This window comes from Strongyloides ratti (genome assembly GCF_001040885.1).
Source record: "Strongyloides ratti genome assembly S_ratti_ED321, chromosome : 2".
Classification (NCBI taxonomy): domain Eukaryota; kingdom Metazoa; phylum Nematoda; class Chromadorea; order Rhabditida; family Strongyloididae; genus Strongyloides; species Strongyloides ratti.
In genome coordinates, this window is record NC_037308.1 from 2,452,336 (window position 1) to 2,471,437 (window position 19,102).

Genomic DNA, 19,102 nt, shown 5'->3' on the forward strand with positions numbered 1-19,102 from the left:
AAAATTACCTTTAAATAATAAATAAGAACACTTTTTATAATTTGACTATATTAATGTTAAAGAAAAGTTTATGACCATAACATTGATATACCAAGATACATCTAATAATATAAAAGAGGTTTTCATAAAAGAACTAAAAAGTTATAACATATATTTGATAAATTCCATAAAAATACAAATTTACATAACGCTTATGCCATTAAATGATATTTAAATGGTATCTATAAAAAAAAAGAAAGAAGGAGAAAAGATTGTTTCTTTTGATATTTTATTATCCCTCTAGAAAAGTCTTAATTTTAATGTATTTTTATTGTCTTTTAATTATCATTGTTATAAAAAGAACCTGAAATGATATTATTATGTGATTACAAAAAAAATTAGTCATATACAACAAAAGATTAATGAAGAAGAAGGAGATTAATTTTGGAAAATCATACTACTTGACATATTATATAAGTGTGATCTTTAATTAAAAATACATATATTAATATACAGTATATTTGACTTCTAAAATGTTATAACATTACATATATTAAAAATAATTATAAAGACATTTTTTTTTGTGACATTATCAAAAAAAGTCATAAAAATTTTGTCAAATATCTTCAATAAAAATAATATATACAAAAATTTAAAAAAAAAAACCAACAATTCTTTTTTTAAGAAAATTTAAAATGAAAAAAAAAGTCTTTTTTTTTTAACAACTATACAAAATCACTAAAAGTATAACATGCTTTGTTATCGTTTAAATAAAACTTAAACTATAAATATTAGTATGATAATTTTATACAAATTAAATAATATTTCTTAAAGGAAATGGCAAACTTTTGGGTAAATTAAAAGTTAATTGATGTTAAACTTTTTCTTTCACACTAATATTTTACCCTACAATACAATTTTGATAGGAAGAAAAAATTTTTTATATTATGGTAATTTAATTGTTCTTCCTTTTATCTTATATGGTATAAAAAGATTTATATATATAGATATATATATAGTTTCTTTTTAAAATAAAATTATTATTTATAGTAAATAAGAATATATTTTTAAAAATAAAAGAAAAAAGTTAAAATTTGTATAAAGTATTTATAGTTGAAAAGAAAATATTTTGAAACTTTTTTTTTTATAAAAAAAGAATAGGTAAAAATTATGAAAAAATATATACATTTTTATTTAAGAAAATAAAAAAAAATACAATACTATGGATAACAAAAAAAAAGTGATATATAAATAAAAAGAAGATTTATGGGAATTATATTTATCCACTTTTCATTATTATTATTATTATTATACAAAAGGTCATGCTTCTTCCATCATTTTTTTTTGAAGTAAAATTATAAATAGCCTAATTTTCTTTTAGGTAATTATTATTATATTATAAATTTTATAATGAAATGATTTTAAAAAATTTTTTCTTCTATTTCTTTTAATTAGTTACGATAAGACAGATGCTTGATTTTAGTAATATTGGCTAATTTTATTTGAATAGTTATCTTTATTTATTTGTTCATCATTTTCTTTTTGCCATCTGAAACAGTATCAATTTATTATTATTATACTTTTTTTTATGAATAAATTATTTTTATTATCATTTAATATTTATATATATTAATTTTTCTTATTGGTTAAAGTACCCCCTATAATATACAAATTAATTGGGATAATGTTTATTCTTTCTGAAAGTGAATTGAAATGAATTATAAAGTTATTAATAATTCTTATTTTCTATAATGAAATTATTATTCAAATATAGAAATGTTATTTTAAATCAAACTAGGTGTACTTCATCTTATTTAACATGGCCTTTAACGGGAGTAAATGAATTGTCAGGTAATTTAAAAAATCTTGAAAAACATTGGAAAGATTTATCAACAACTAAGTTTAAATCTAAAGATTCAATGGCTCCAACAAAATACATTCTTTCAATGTTTCCATATCCATCAGGAACTTTACATATGGGTCATATGAGAGTATACACAATATCAGATGTCTTGGCTCGTTATTATTCATTAAATGGATATTCTATTCTTCATCCAATGGGTTGGGATGCTTTTGGATTACCAGCTGAGAATGCTGCCATTGAAAGGGGTATTGATCCATCAAAATGGACTTATGATAATATTAATATTATGAAAAATCAATTAATAAGAACTGGAGTATGTTTTAATTGGGATAGAGAAATTTTTACCTGTGATCCTTCATTCTACAAATGGACACAATGGATATTTTTAAAACTTTCTGAAAAAGGTTTAGTTAAAAGAGCTGTTAGTGAAGTTAATTGGGATCCTATTGATAAGACTGTACTGGCTGCTGAACAAATTGATAGTGAAGGTAGAAGTTGGAGGAGTGGTGCTATTGCTGAGAAAAAAAAATTAAGACAATGGGTTATTGAAACAACAAAATATGCCAAAGTAATTTATTTTTACTTTTAATATTATTTTTTTAAAAAAATTTTTCATTTTATTTTTTTTAGAGATTAAAAGATGGTTTAGATATTATAAAAGAAGACTGGAAGGATGTTGCTGATATTCAAGCTAATTGGATAGGTATATGTGATGTTTATAGATTTACTTTACCATTAAAAAATGATAATGAAGGAGTATTAGATGAAACATTAGATTTAAGAATTAAAAATCCACTTGATTTAGAAAAAGGACAATTTATAATTATTGGAAAAAATCATCCATTGGTTAAAGAATATGGAAAAGAAAAAGTAGATAAATATTATGTTTTAGATGATGTAAAAACAATAAATATTCTTAATGGTAAGGAAATGCCAATAGTTGTTGAAAATATTGAAGAGAAAGATAATCATAAAGAAATGTTTATGGATTCACGTCTTGGAGGTGTAAAATTATCAAATGAAGACAAAGAAATAAGTCAACTTTTAAATTTACCACTTCCTTCAGTACAAATAAGAAATTTGGTATTAAGTGATGTCCAAGAAATTGCCTCTTTTAGTGGTTATGGTGGTTATTTAACATCAAGGAAATTAAAAGATTGGGTTGTTTCAAGGCAAAGAAAATGGGGTACACCAATTCCTATGCTATTGTCAGCTGATAATACTAAAGATATTCGAAGAGTACCTTATGAAAATCTTCCTATTAAAAGTTCTGATCAGGGAAAAGAAATGATAATTGATGAAAGTAAATGGATCATTGAAAATGATACTTTAGATACTTTCTTTGATAGTAGTTGGTATTATTTAAGATATCTTGATGTTAAGAATGATCGTCTTCCTGTATCTTATGATGAGACAGTTAAAAGTATGCCAATTGATGTATATGTTGGTGGTATAGAACATGCTGCTGTTCATATGTTTTTTGCTAGATTTATTAGTTATTTTTTAAAAGATATTGAAATTATTAATTGTAATGAACCTTTTAAAAATCTTGTACCTCAAGGTGTTGTAAGAGGTAGAACTTTTATTAATCCTAATAATGGTAAATATTTAAAAAAAGAAAATGTTATTAAAAAAGATGAAAAATTTTATGATAAATCATCGGGTAATGAAGTGATAAGTATTTATGAGAAGATGTCTAAAAGTAAAAATAATGGTATTGATCCATTAGATATTCTTGATAGAGATGGTATTGATTTGGCAAGACTTCAATTATTAGTAGCTGCTGCTCCAAAAAGTCCTATCAATTGGGATGATGGTGATGTAAAAGGAATTAAACGATGGCTTGATCGTTTAGCATCTCTTACTAATAATTATATTTTAGCTAGAAAAAAAGATATTCCATTTGATGTAAATAAGATGAATAACAAACTTGAGAAAGAACTTAAAAGTTCATATAATTTTTATATTAGAAATGTAACTATTGCTTTAGAAGATTTACATTTACACAATACTGCCATAGCAAAAATGATTGGTTTAATAAATGTTTTAAAAAAAGTTGATCCTAAAGCTATAGAACATAGTCTTGAATTTGAGCGTTGTTTATTTTCATTAATAATAATGCTTCAAATTTTTGCTCCACATACAAGTCAAGAGTTATGGAGTGCTATAACTAAAGTTCCAGCAATAAATCAAAATCATTGGAATTTGAAGGAAGATGTTAGAGGACAAAGATGGCCAGAAATTGATAAAGATGCAATAATAGATGTTCTTGTTATGGCATGTAATATTAATTGTGGTAGAGCATTTGCTTCAAGATTAGACATCGAAAATTTGAATGATGAGGATGTCTTTGCGACAACCAAAAGTCTTTGGCATGTTGAGTTATTTAATGAATTAGAAGAAGATGGTCATAAGATTAAAAATTTTAACTTAAAAAGAAAAGATGGAAGATTTTATATAATTAATCTTGATTTTGAAAGTAATACAAAAGAAGAAGATATTAGAAAAATTTTAGATAATCTTTTAAAGAAACGTAATGCTGCTTTATTAGAAGCTAAACTTTTAAAAAAAAATAAAAAAAATTAAGTTAGATTTTATTTGTTTCTATTGTTATTTAGTTCATTGTTTTAAAATAAAATATTTATATATTATTGCCTTATTTTCTATTAACTTTTTAGTTGTGTATATATTATTAATTAAAAATTGATGAATAATATTTTTCGGTTGGGTAATTGTGAAAATTTAAATACATTTTTTTCATTATATTAATTAATATAAAATAATCATAAATGTATAGATGAAAAAAGAATTCATTAAATATCTTTATTATTTATATTGCTAAAACTTCTGGTGTCATTATTATATTCATTCAATAAAGATTGAATATTTAAAAAGTTCTTTGAAGGTTATTGTCAATAATTAATAGTGTTAATATAGAATTATAACATTAAGTAATTTTATTTTAAATAATATTGGATTAAAATTATAATGATTTTTATCTTTAATGACAAGTTTTTAAAATTATCTTTATTTCAATTAAAAATTGAATCTAAAATATTATCATTATCTACTTTATTGTTAAGTTTATTTGTTTTTTTTTTTCATTTATTATCATTATAATAAAAATTTATTAATACTTTTTTTTTATTTATTAAATATTTACTATATTAAAGAAAATGCTATATGTATATATATATTTCATGAATAATAGTATTTTAGAAGTACCAATATTATATAATAATGATAGCTCATAAAATTATAACAATAATTATATAGTTTTGATAATATGTAACTTTTAGCAAAAAAAAAATGAATCTAATAAGTTACATGTAGTTTAACATTATTGTTATATATTTTAATTGTTACATTTTGATAATAAGTCATTCATTTTTTAACATGATTAATATTAATTTAATATATTATTATACCTTTTTTTTTGTGGTACCATATTTATACTAGTATGTTACTGTAATAAAGAAAATAAACTATTTATTTATCATATGGAATAAGGATTACATTATAAATTTACATATAATATCTTTTCTTATCATTTAAAATTAATCAAAAAAAAAAAGGAAGTATTAAAAATTCATAACTCACTTCTTTTCTTTATCCTGTTTATTTTTATCTATTATGATGATTAAACCACTTTATTTGTAAAAATCATCCTACCAGCCGGCTTTTTGGTAAATTTTTATTAATAAATATAATCTTATTATCTTAATATATACTTACAAATCATAGTATAACCTCATTGACATAACATAATCTAAAAGATTAATTTTATATATTTTTATAATAATAAAAGTACAGTTACAATGTATATTGATAAAGATTAGAACATTAAGTTATCATCAAACATAAGAAGTATATGAAGGCACTTCATTAAACTAAGATTAGTTATTTATTACGAAATATTATTTCTTTTTTCTTTTTGAATGATCTTTAAGAGGTTATTATGGATAACAAAATTAGTTGTTTTTATAAAAAGATCATTTTAATTATATAGTAATTATTTTTATCATATATAATATTAGTAAATTTTAATAACTAAAAAGTTTATTAATATAAAAATAAAAAGTTATTTTAGTTAATTTTATTAAAATTTTAATTGTATATTTAAAGTTAATTACAATACATTACAACAATCTTTTATAAATTAAAAATACCATTATTAGTAAAATAACATTTTTTGTCTCTTAACATTATTTTATCTTCTAGTTTTGATAAATATAATGATATTTTAATGAAATATCCATTAATTTTATAAACAAAAATAAAATAATATTGTTGTATATATAAATCAAATACATGTTAATGATAAAAAAAGAAGATAATGTATAAATCTTATTATTAGTTATTAAATAATTTATATATAATTTAATTATTTTTATGTATTTAATTTAATGTTTTGATAATATAAGAAAATTATTAATAAAAAAAAAAGATTAAGCAGTAAATATTTTAAAACATTGTTTATAATTATTATTTATTATTCCATTTATTTTAACAAGACTATGAAAGTTAACTTGCTTTTATACTTTTCATTTTAATTTATTAATGTATCAAGAAACATCTTCATTCATGCATTAAAATGAGTGAAAACTTTTTAAATAATTATTTATATATGTATATGTATAAATTTTATTAAAAATAAACATCAAAGTCAACACTTATAATATAGATAATATATAAAAAGATATAATTTAAAGATATTATGAGATGAATTACTTAAATATTTATCAAACAATAAAATATATAAGAATAATCTTTTTAACATTTATATCTTATTTATCTAGCTTAGCTTTTATATACTTTTTAATCTAATAATAATATGTTATATAGAAAAAAAAAATTCCATATAATCCATTTTCATATGTTATCATTATTTATTTATAAAAGGATTTGGTAAACTTTTTCAAGTGACCATAACTAAAAATATGATTTCTTCTTTTTTTTTCTACATACAATTAAGATATATATTTTTTTTTTAAAAATTCTTATATATTATGTATTTATTTATTTTTTTTTAATCAAAATATATTCATAAAAAGTTTTTATTTAAATTACCAATAAAATATATAATGTGATTTTTTTTTTGTTTATTACCAAAACATATTTAAAAAAATATGGAAAAGATAAAGGCAAAAAAAAAATGAACTTGTTTAAATTTTATGGAAACATCATTTGATATAATAAAAAAAAATTATCTTTTGCATAAAATTTTTTTAAATATCTTTATTTTTTAATAGAAATGATATATTGTTATTTACCTTTTTATATTTAAAGTATTTATATATATATATATAAAATTGAATATTTATATATAATTTGGCTATATACTCATTTAAAATATTTCTTGATTATCTATTTTTTTTTTTATAAATTTGTAAAATTAATGTTTAATTGTTCATATTATATTTAATTATTTTATAAAAATGAAAATTGTTATTTGTATAATTTTTTATTTGATATATCTTGTGAAAAACATGAATTTATAAGTTTTTTTTTTATGAATATATATTTTAAAAGTAATTGTTTGAAAGAAAAGATTAATTTTCTTTGTTACTATGAAGGAAGAAAATATATTGTTTATACATTTTTAAATGCCAACTATAGAATGAAGTTAATATATATATAGTGATTTTATATATTTATAAAATAAAATATTGTTATTAATATTTTAATACTGTGTTAAATATAAAAAATTTATAATTTACTCTTTTTACATACATCAAGTTTCACTTATAATTGTTATTATTTAAAATAATAGTAAAGTTTAAAATATTTCCTTCCTTAATTTCCCTTATCTTTCTACTATTATTTAACAATTATTTTAAGAGACAAATTTGATATTTAAAAGGAAAATTTAATGTTAATTTATTATTATTAAATGTTTTATTTTGTTGTGATTGTGACATAAACTAATAATTAGCTTTCATATAAACATACTAATTTACTATATTTAATATATATCATAATATTATTTAATATTATGTATATATTTATTTATCTCTATACTTTCTTTCTTAAATTTGGAGGCGTTCTTTTCTATATATCATTCAATCTTATATAAAAATCCACCCTATAGTGGCAATTTGTTAAATCCAATTATTTACTATAACTACTACCAGTCAAACTAAAATATATATATATATTTACTGATCTAATCATAATGACATCATGACTTCTTCCAGTTTTCTTTTATTTTTCTTTTAAATCTGGCCCATCATTATCATGATTATATGTCCATACAGATACCAATATACGTGTATATATATAAATAAATTTATTATACAATATGTATATATATAAACTATATTTATTATATAATATTTTAATGAATAATAAAATGTACAAAAATTTGTTATTTTATTTATTATTAATCATTTTATTTTACCTTTTTCTTTTGATATTATAATAAAAAAAATATATATATACAAATACTATTTGTTAAGTAATAAATACATAGTATTATATATACAATTATATGTCTAAAAAAAAAAATTTATTCTTATACTACTTTTCATTAGTATTTTATAATAAAATGATATATATAATTTTTGTATGATATAAAATGATATCTATATATAAGAGTTGTTTTTGCCCCTGATAAAATATGATTAATCTTAACATAACATACATTTTTATTATATTATATCTTAATTTTTTTTTAATTAATTAATTAATTAATTAATATTCCAAGTTTTACTTCTTCTAATTAATTATTATCATTTTTTTTTGTATTAATTAAATTGTTATATTTATAGATAAAATAATATGAAATTATTACTAATAATATTTTTTATATTTGGTTGTTTATATTTAGTATATAGTGATGTTGGAGGTAGTTTAGTTAATACAGAAAATCATAAAATATATGATGATTCAATGGAAATTTCATCATCAATAGAAAAAAAATCTCTAGAAAATGATTTTGATTTATCTAAAAATATTAAATCTAATGAAGAAGATTTTTCACTTGGAGATGATAAAGAAGAAAAAAATGATAAAAGTAGTATGTCTTTAGAGTTACCAGAAGATGATCCATTTAATGTTACAACAGCATTTGGAGAGTCAACTAAAATAAATGAAAATTTAAAAACATTGAATCAATTTAATGAAATATCAGTAACAAAAAATCATTCTATAAATATAATAGAAACAACACCCTCAACTGATAAGGATCATCCTAATAATGATACAACAATTAAAATGATAAATAATGGATTAGATGTATTAATGAGGACAACACCTGCAAATATTAATGAAGAAAGCCTTATCACTACATCATCTTTCAAAGAAGGTATTAGTAATGAAAATCCAGAAAGCATAGATAAAAGTGATATGGCTTTAGATATATCAAATGAAGATAATAGACAAAAAGATAGTAATAAAACTTCTTCTGATGATGTTCAATTTGATATTGGTGAAGAGGAGAATAATGAAAATGTTAATAATAAAATTATTATAAAAAATAATCATTCAACAAAAAATAATAATATTATTGATACAACAACTGCTGAAGATATTACAATACCTTTTACCATGAAAGATAAATTTTTAACAACAGAAGATCCTTTTGAGGTAAGGAATGTTGAAGTTAATAATAATGAAGAAGATAAAAAAAGTAATGAGGAAATAAATTCAATGGAAGTTAAACAATCAACAATATTTGTTGGACCAACACCTACAACAACAACACCACAATTACCTATAATAAATAAAGATGAAGATGGTGGAGAAATTTTTATTATTGATAAAACTAAAGAAGTCTTTTCTGATATATTAACTTCAACAACTAAAATTATTGAAGATCAAAATAATAATACTTTAGCACAGGTATCAACTTCATTAACACTTACATCAACTGAAAATGATGAAAAAACAACTTATTTTCCAGATTCAGAAGAGTTTACTGTTTTAACATCAACAATTATTATTCCTAAAATTCTATCTACAACAAAAGAATTAGAAGAAACTACAACTGAAGATAAAAAATTAGTAACAAAACTTTTACAAGAAGTTGATTTTTCAATGACAACAGAATCTACAATTAATAATGATACGTCATCAAGTAATGATGATACTCCTAAAAATTTAATAAAATCATTTAATGATGGCGCCATAACAATGACATCAAATATAAATTCAGAAAGTCAAACAACCCAATTTCCTGAAAGTAAAAATATGACATTTAATGAAGATGTCATTAAAAGTAAAGAAAATGTTGAGGGTAGTGTTGAAAAAGAAGAAAATAGTGAAATAATAATTAGTAATATAAATTCACATCAAACTACACTTTTAACTTCTACATCAGAAAGTACAACAATTTCAATATCTTCTACTAGTCATCAATCAACAACAATAACATCAGATGATATTATAGAAGAAGTAGTCAAAAATTTTAATAAAGAAATAGAAAAAAGAAAAAATTTAAATAATACAACATTTTTAAGTAATATTTTTTCACCAACTCAAGAAGAAATAAGGCATGCAATAATATTTCTTTCAATATTTTTATTTATTTTTTTATTAATAATAATATCAATCATTATCATTGTAAGCTGCCTTAATATAGATAACTTCTTACACATGATAAGAATTAAAAATAATATTATCGGATGGTTTTTAGATATTTATGATTTTATAAGAGTAAGACATTGAGTATTATTAGTTTTATTTTTGTTATCTTTTCTTGTGTTTGTGGTTATTCTATATTTTTTTATTTTTTTATATATGAAATTAATTTTATTATATTTTAGTGCAAAAAAAGAAAAGAAAATGGAATGTTTAGATTTAGTAATTCACAGACATCAACAAGTATATATAAAATTGAAGAAGGTAATAATGGAATAGGACAGACAGGAAATTATAATTTTAATGATAATGATCATTTAAATAATTCTTCATTTCATGATAATAGAGATGTTGATTTGTAAGTTTTAATTTTATTTTTTTTATAATTTATTTTTTTTTTTAAAGAGTTGGTTTTGGTCGATTAAATACAAGTCAAAAAGTTGGAAATGAAAGAAGAAATATGAATACAATACAAATTAATTAAAAATGCCTAAAATATCATTCCTTATTCTCTCTAACTTTTTATGACAAAATTAATTAATTTTTTTTTTTGAAAAAAACAACTATTACCTATTAATCATTATATCATCATGGCTGACAGAGGCAGAAGATCTCTTTATATAAAAAATATCTTTTTAATCTTTTATATATGTAAAATTTGGCTGCCATATTTTTTTTTGTATCAAATAATGTTCTTTTTATTGACAAATCTTTTTTTTTTACCAATAAATATCTTTTTCTAACATCTTATCTATAAATAATTATATTTATTTAAAATAAGAATAATTACAACAATTTAACATGTTTATTTTTTTTTTTTAAATTAAATCAAACAAAAATAAATATACTTTTAGAATGTAAAAATAATAAATGTTTGAATTATATTAAGTTAAAACAATTGTAAATGAAGAAAATGGAAAAACATTTTGTAAAAGTCATGTGTAATGGTAATACAAAAAATTATATAAAAAATGTTGTTGTGTTAAATATTTTTATTTCATTTAAAAAATAATTTTTTTTTAATGACATCATTAATAATATTTACAAAAGATAAAAATTTTAGTAGAAATAAAATGTGTTATCTATGGTTTATTTAAAATAATTAAAATATTTTTAAATCGATATATAATAAAAAAACAATTGTTATATTTAACATTTGTTATTAAAGATATGAATTTTAGTACTATCGTGTTCATTTTTTTAATTTGTATTATCATTGCTATATCTATTGGAACTATAGTTTATTTAAAGAATAACACAAGACAAGATGGAAAAAATTTTTTAATTGATATAAACGAAATATTTAATTAACAAATTCTAAATATTTTATTAAAATTTGTAATATTTAAAAAATTTTACATATATAAACAATAAATATTTTAAAATATTACCTATAAATTGTTGATTTATCACTTTTTTTTACAAATTATGTTTCAATTTATATTTACCTAAAATAAATATAATAATTTTTAAAAAGATTAATAATTATTAATGTATATAAATTTAAAAACGTGTGACATTTTTTAAATTACTAAAATAATTTAAACAATTATTACTAAATATTATGACTTTTTTACTAATATTATTATTTAATATTTATTGCATTTTTTCTACTTCTAGTTACATTAATAATCCTAGAAAAACAGTAAATAATTTTGGATTTCATCAACCAAATTATTTACATCGAGGAATTCAAAATAAAGATCAAAAATTTATTAGGAAATTGAAGCCAAGTAGTTTTAGTAATTTAGTATGGAGTAAAATATGGAACCATTGCAATTATGTTTGTTATTCAAGTTCAAATTTTTTAAAATTGAAAACAAAAGTAAATTTTTTTTAATGATTTTTGATAATTTTCTTTTAAATAGCTTCTAGCAGAAATGAATGCTTATAGAAGGCATAATCATGCTTCTCCATTGAAATTAAATCAACATCTTAGCACAAAAGCACAACAACATGCTAAAGCCTATGCTTCTTCTAGAGTATTATATAAAATTATTCATATGAGAAAATATGGTGAACTTGTAGTAGTATCTCAAAAAAATAATGCAATTCAAATTGCAAGAAATTGGTATATAAAAGGTGATAATTATAATTATAAAAATAGTAGAAGCCAAAATAAATATTTTGATGAATTTACACAATTAGTATGGAAAAGTAGTACAAATATAGGTATTGGAATTGCACAAAAAAAATATCATCTTGTTGTTGTTTGCCTCTTTAATCCACCAGGTAATAAAAGAAATCAATATATTTCCAATGTTCTTCCTCCAAATTAAGTATCAAAATAAAAAATTATGTATAAAAGAGATGATTTAACAAAAAAATTTTATTACTAAAAAAAATGATATCAATTTAAATAAATTAAAATGTTTTTTAAATTATCAAAACACAATGTTTATAAAATTTTCTATCCATTTAGAAAAAAAAAAGAATATCCAATAATGCATAAAGCAAAATGAATCTTTGAAATTACTCTTTTTAAAATTCAAATATATTTGTTAGCACAAGAATTTTTGAAAAAAAAGGATTATAGAAAAATTAAATATCATATTTATATAAACAATTTTTTAATAATAAATTAAACATATAAAGAAAAATTTTTATTTAAAAACATTTTAGAAATAAATGCCAAAAGAATTGTAGAAAACAGTAGTAATATTTAAACTGTTTGAAAAAATTTTCTTAGAAAAATATTAAATGAATATTTTGATCTGGTCATTTTAAATTTTTTAGATAAAAAAAAATACTAACTTTCTTTTTTGTTACACAAAATTATTTTTAAAAAATACATCATTTATATTCTAATTTTAATAACTTTATCATATATAAAAATAAGATTGTTATAAAAATTAAAAAAAAATTTCATTAAAAAAATTTAAATTTTTAAAGTTAAATCAAAAATATTATTGACATATCCTTTAAAAAATCATAACTTAAATTTATAAATAAGTATAAAATTATTANTACAATGTAAGTTATCTGAAAAAAAAAATTTGATTTTTAAAGATTTTAAAAGAGATAAATCTATATAGAGCTTTGCATAAAGTAAATTATCTTGAAAGACATAGTAAGCTAGACGCTATAGCTATGGAAAAAGCAATCCATTTTTCAATTAAAAGGCATTACTTGAATAATAAATACAAGACATATGGAGAAACATATGCATTTACAAGATTTTGTTCTAGTCCATTGGTTGTTAAGAGTTGGTATGATCAAAGTATAAATTATAATTTTCTCTTTCATAAATATAATTCTAAAACTGAGATGTTTTCACAGCTTGTTTGGAAAAGTTCACAGAAAATTGGCATAGGTGTAATAAGAGATGAAGAAATAGTGTTTGTTGTCTGTATTTTTTTTCCACCAGGCAATATTAAAGGTAAATATAGAAGCAATGTTTTTCGTTATTCAGAAAAATGAAATTATTAAAAAATATTCTATTATAAAAAAACGTTTATTTTTATTTTTATAACTTCAACTTTTACACTTTTGTTATATAAATGGTTAAATTTATATTTAACTAACCTTAACTTAATCCCAATATAATATTTTCTGTATAAAATATAGTTTTTATAAAAAATAAATTAAAAAATGTTTGAAACAAAATTTTATTTTATATTATTAATATTATTAAAACTATAAATATTAATACTATCACAAACACCAACATTGCCAAAAAAAGAAAATAGATATTTCGATAATAGTACTTCAGTCATTGAATGCAAAAATTATCTTTTAAATTCAATACAACGATCATTATCACTTTCATCAAGTTTTCCTTATTTTGTTGAAAAACAAGGTGTATTTGATTATTTGATTTGGATAAGCGTATGGATAAATTTTGATTTTATTAATCTTTTCAAAGATAATTGTGCATTGTTTAAAAGTAAAGTAAGTTTTTTTTAATAAAAATACCAAAGAATTTTGTAGCTTGAAACTGAAATAAATTTATATAAAAAATATCATAATGCATCTTCATTAGAAATAGATGGAAGTTTTAATTTATTAGCAGAGATACATATTCAATCACATATAGATGAAAATAAATGTGAGACAAGTAAATATACACCATATGCAGAAATTTGCCAAGCCCTTCCTGTTTCTTCAGCTACTATATTAATTAATTACTGGTATAGTGGATTTTCAAAATATAACTTTTTTTTACATATACCTAAATCATCTACCCAACCATTTACACAATTAGTATGGAAAAGTAGTACAAATATAGGTATTGGAATTGCACAAAAAAAATATCACCTTGTTGTTGTTTGCCTCTTTAATCCACCAGGTAATAGAAGAAATCAATATATTACCACTATTCTTCCTCCAAATTAAATATCAAAATAAAAAATTATGTATAAAAGAGATGATTTAACAAAAAAATTTTATTACTAAAAAAAATGATATCAATTTAAATAAATTAAAATATTTTTTAAATTATCAAAACACAATGTTTATAAAATTTTCTATTCATTTAGAAAAAAAAAGAATATCCAATAATGCATAAAGCAAAATAAATCTTTGAAATTACTCTTTTTAAAATTCAAATATATTTATTAGCACAATTATTTTTAAAAAAAAATATTAAAAAAAAATTAAATATCATATTTAAATTAACAATTTTTTTAAATAAAAAATCATACATGTATAAAATAATTTTAATAAAAACATTTTTGAAATTAATGCCAAAAAAATTATAAAAAACAGTAGTAATATTTGAACTATTGGAAAATTTTTTTCTTAGAAAAATATTCAAAGAATATTTTGATCTGATCATTTTAAACTTTTTAGATAAAAAAAAATACTAACTTTCTTTTTTGTTTCACAAAATTATTTAAAAAAATTACATTATTTATACTTTAATTTTATTAACTTTTTCATATATAAAAATAAGATTGTTATAAAAAGTAAAAAAAAATATTGAAATTTTATTAAAAAATTTCATTGAAAAAATTTAAATTTTTAAAGTTAAATCAAAAATATTATTGACATATCCTTTTAAAAATCATAACTTAAATTTATAAGTTAGTATAAAATTATTAATTTTTTTACAAAGTTTTTATAGCATTTTTTTTAAATATTTTAAAATGAAGTTACTATTATATTTAATTTTTTTGTTATATTTTGTTTATTATAAAGTAATAGAAAGCGTCATGGTACCTATTGCACCAGTAAGACGTAGCCATAGTTTAAACAACAAAAGAACCAGCATGATTAAAGAGGAATATAAAGTTGTAAAACATACATTTGGAGATACTATATTTTTTATTTGTAAAGATAAAGCATTTAAAACAAGTGCTGAAGCATTTACTTACTGTAAAAGTTTAAACAGCCCAAGGAGAAATTCTGTTTGTAAACCGATGACAAGTTTGGCAGCTGATGTTAAAATGAGAGAACTTGAACTTAAAAAAAGTATTAAAAAAAAAGGTCCCGAATTTTATAAATATATAGATCTTACCAGTAGAAGTTTCAAAGTTTGGCAAAAAATATGGATGAATTGTAATTTAAAATTTTTATCAGAAAATTATTTTAACGAATTTAAATACAATGTAAGTTATCTGAAATAAAAATTTGATTTTTATAGATTTTCAAAGAGATAAATTTATATAGAGTTCTTCATAAAGTAAAATATCTTGAAAGACATAGCAAGCTAGATTATATAGCTACGGAAAAAGCAATCCAATTTTCACTAAAAAAATATAACTTTAACAATAAATATAAGCCATATGGAGAAACATATTCAGTTATAAAATTTTGTATTAGTCCATTAGTTGTTAAGAATTGGTATGATCAGAGTATACATTATAATTTTTTCCTTCATAATAATAATCCTAAAACTGAAATGTTTTCACAGCTTGTTTGGAAAGATTCACAGAAAATTGGCATAGGTGTAATAAGAGATGAAGAAATAGTGTTTGTTGTCTGTATTTTTTTTCCACCAGGCAATATCAAAGGTAGATATAGAAGCAATGTTTTTCGTTATTCAGAAAAATGAAATTATTAAAAAATATTCTATTATAAAAAAACGTTTTTTTTAATTTTTATAACTTCAACTTTTATACTTTTGTTTTATAAATGGTTAAATTTATATTTAACTAACCTTAACTTAATCCCAATATAATATTTTCTGTATAAAATATAGTTTTTATAAAAAATAAATTAAAAAATGTTTGAAACAAAATTTTATTTTATATTATTAATTCTATTAAAACTATATATATTAATATTATCACAAACACCAACATTGCCAAAAAAAGAAAATAGATATTTCACTAATGGTACTATAAGAAAAACCAATAGTTTAACTTATAAACCATTTTGTATAAATCAATTAGATACTACTAATGGTATTTCAGTCATTGAATGCAAAAATTATCCTTTAAATTCAATACAACGATCAAAATCACTTCCATCAAGTTTTCCTAATTTTGCTGATAAACAAAGAAAGTCAATAAGTAATTTAATTTCAAGTGATTCATTAGCATTAAATGATGCTAATTTTATAGAAACACAATCAAAACTTGGAAAATTTGTCGAAAAACAAGGTGTATTTGGTTATTTAATTTGGAAAAGCGTATGGATAAATTTTGATTTTGTTAGTCTTTTCAAAGATAATTGTGCATTGTTTAAAAGTAAAGTAAGTTTTTTTTTTTTTATAAAAATACCAATGAATTTTATAGGTTGTAACTGAAATAAATTTATATAGAAAATATCATAATGTACTTCCATTAGAAATAGATGGAAGTTTTAATATACTAGCGGAGATACATATTCAATCATATATGGATGAAAATAAATGTGAGACAAGTAAATATACACCATATGCAGAAATTTGCCAAGCTATTCCTGTTTCTTCAGCTACTATATTAATTAATTATTGGTATAGTGGATTTTCAAAATATAACTTTTTTTTACATATACCTAAATCATCTACCCAACCATTTACACAATTAGTATGGAAATCATCGCAACAAATTGGTATTGCAGCTAGAATAAAAAATAATATTCTTTATATTATATTCATTTTCTTTCCAAGGGGTAATATTAAAGGAAAATATCGAGCAAATGTCATGAAACGTAAATTTACTTCTAAAAATTAAGTAGGCTTATAGAAAAAAAAAGTTGTTTTTTGAAAAATAATATCTTGTTATATTATATTTACAAAAAAAATTATTCTAGATTTATAATTAATTTAATTTTATCATATTAAATTAATTAAAAGTTTTTTTTATTTACTTTTTTTAAAACAAATATTTCTTTCTTAAAAAAACATGCTAAATAAAATGCCATATTTTTAAATACTATTTAATAAAATCATTTTTTTATAAAAATAATAATTAAAATTTTTTTTATCTACTTAGCAACTTTAATGACAAATTCAATATAAATAAATATTTGTACTTTAAAAAGCAATATTTTGTTTTTTTTTCTAACTTTTTTCTGATTGATTTCAACAATTTAAAAAAATAATTTTTAGGGTAATTTAAATACGTTTAGTTTCAAAAAAAGTACATATTAAGAATTATCTATAAATTTAATTATTTTATTTATTTAAACAAAACATTTTAATAAAAATTGATTTTATTTATATATCCTTCAATATAAAATTTTTATTTATAAAAATAAAAAATATTGTTAACTAAAAAATTAAAATTGTTTGCTGTGAAATAATAAATGTTTTAATATAATTTTATTATTAGGTTTTTTTTAAAAATGTAATTTATAATTATGTAAATAAAAAGATAACAATTATAATGGTAATATTTATTAAAGTAAGCAAAAAAATTTACTGATTTTATAATAAATCAATCAAAAGATGGTGTAAAAAAGAAGTATAAAAAAAGTTTACTAAATGATTTTATTATTGATAAACTTATGAAAAAAAATTTTTTTAATAAGAAAATTTGGTATTAAGTATGAAATGAATGCAATTTTAGTTGTTTAACAAAAAAATAATTTTAAATATTATAAAATAAAAATAGATTTTTAAGCAATAATATCAGTTATTTTTTTTTAGTTATTAAAATAACTAATTAAATGTAGAAAATAGCATTAGGCAAATCAATTGAAATTAAATTATGTTTTTAATTATGTAACTAATGATAAAGTCATTAAAATGACATTCGTAAAAAAAATTTTACAAAATAAAATGAATCATATTGTAAAGTTTTTAGTGCATTATATATTTCAGTAGTATCATTACTTCCAAATAGATAATATAATGAAAAATATTACTATTATTTTAGACCAAAAAATAGGTATAAAAATAGTTTAATGTTTACATAATTAGTTTAAAAAAACTTAACTGATACTAACATTGGTTTAGCTGTAGTTGATGAATACAAATATGTATTCATTAAATTTTATTCTAAAAAAAGTGTTTTGGTCAATCTTAAAAAAAATGTTTATAATAATCACAGTAAATACTGGAATTCATTAAAAAAATTATAAACTTTCAAAAAATAATAAAACATGAGACATTTATTAATTCGTATTTAAACTTTATCTATTTATATTATTGTCAAATGCTTTTCTTATTATACATTAAAAATATATAATTAAAAAAGTTTGTAATTGAAAAATATATATAAATATAACATTATCAATATACTTTTACTAAATTAATATTTTTCATGTTTCATTTTTTTGAAGAAATTTGATTCTACGTTTATTTTACTA

General features: G+C 19.4%; 4 protein-coding genes across 4 annotated transcripts; all 4 read left to right on the forward strand.

Annotated features, from left to right (window-relative positions):
* Positions 1 to 1,730: 1,730 nt before the first annotated feature.
* Positions 1,731 to 4,429, forward strand: SRAE_2000076200 (Aminoacyl-tRNA synthetase, class Ia domain and Leucine-tRNA ligase family and Valyl/Leucyl/Isoleucyl-tRNA synthetase, editing domain and Aminoacyl-tRNA synthetase, class 1a, anticodon-binding domain and Rossmann-like alpha/beta/alpha sandwich fold domain-containing protein; the record flags this gene model as incomplete). Its single annotated transcript, XM_024651634.1, has 2 exons — positions 1,731 to 2,411; positions 2,474 to 4,429. 2 exons carry the CDS (start codon positions 1,731 to 1,733, stop codon positions 4,427 to 4,429), a joined length of 2,637 nt encoding a protein of 878 aa, XP_024505292.1.
* A 4,194-nt stretch (positions 4,430 to 8,623) lies between these two features.
* SRAE_2000076300 (Hypothetical protein) lies at positions 8,624 to 10,907 on the forward strand (the record flags this gene model as incomplete). The annotated part of the gene is made up of 3 exons (XM_024651635.1): positions 8,624 to 10,498; positions 10,609 to 10,781; positions 10,829 to 10,907. The coding sequence occupies 3 exons, from the start codon at positions 8,624 to 8,626 to the stop codon at positions 10,905 to 10,907; spliced, it is 2,127 nt and encodes a 708-aa protein (XP_024505293.1).
* Positions 10,908 to 11,987: 1,080 nt separating this feature from the next.
* Positions 11,988 to 12,702, forward strand: SRAE_2000076400 (CAP domain-containing protein; the record flags this gene model as incomplete). The annotated part of the gene is made up of 2 exons (XM_024651636.1): positions 11,988 to 12,248; positions 12,292 to 12,702. The coding sequence occupies 2 exons, from the start codon at positions 11,988 to 11,990 to the stop codon at positions 12,700 to 12,702; spliced, it is 672 nt and encodes a 223-aa protein (XP_024505294.1).
* Positions 12,703 to 16,589: 3,887 nt separating this feature from the next.
* On the forward strand, positions 16,590 to 17,523 carry SRAE_2000076500 (CAP domain-containing protein; the record flags this gene model as incomplete). The annotated part of the gene is made up of 2 exons (XM_024651637.1): positions 16,590 to 17,060; positions 17,104 to 17,523. The coding sequence occupies 2 exons, from the start codon at positions 16,590 to 16,592 to the stop codon at positions 17,521 to 17,523; spliced, it is 891 nt and encodes a 296-aa protein (XP_024505295.1).
* Between the last annotated feature and the right edge of the window lie 1,579 nt (positions 17,524 to 19,102).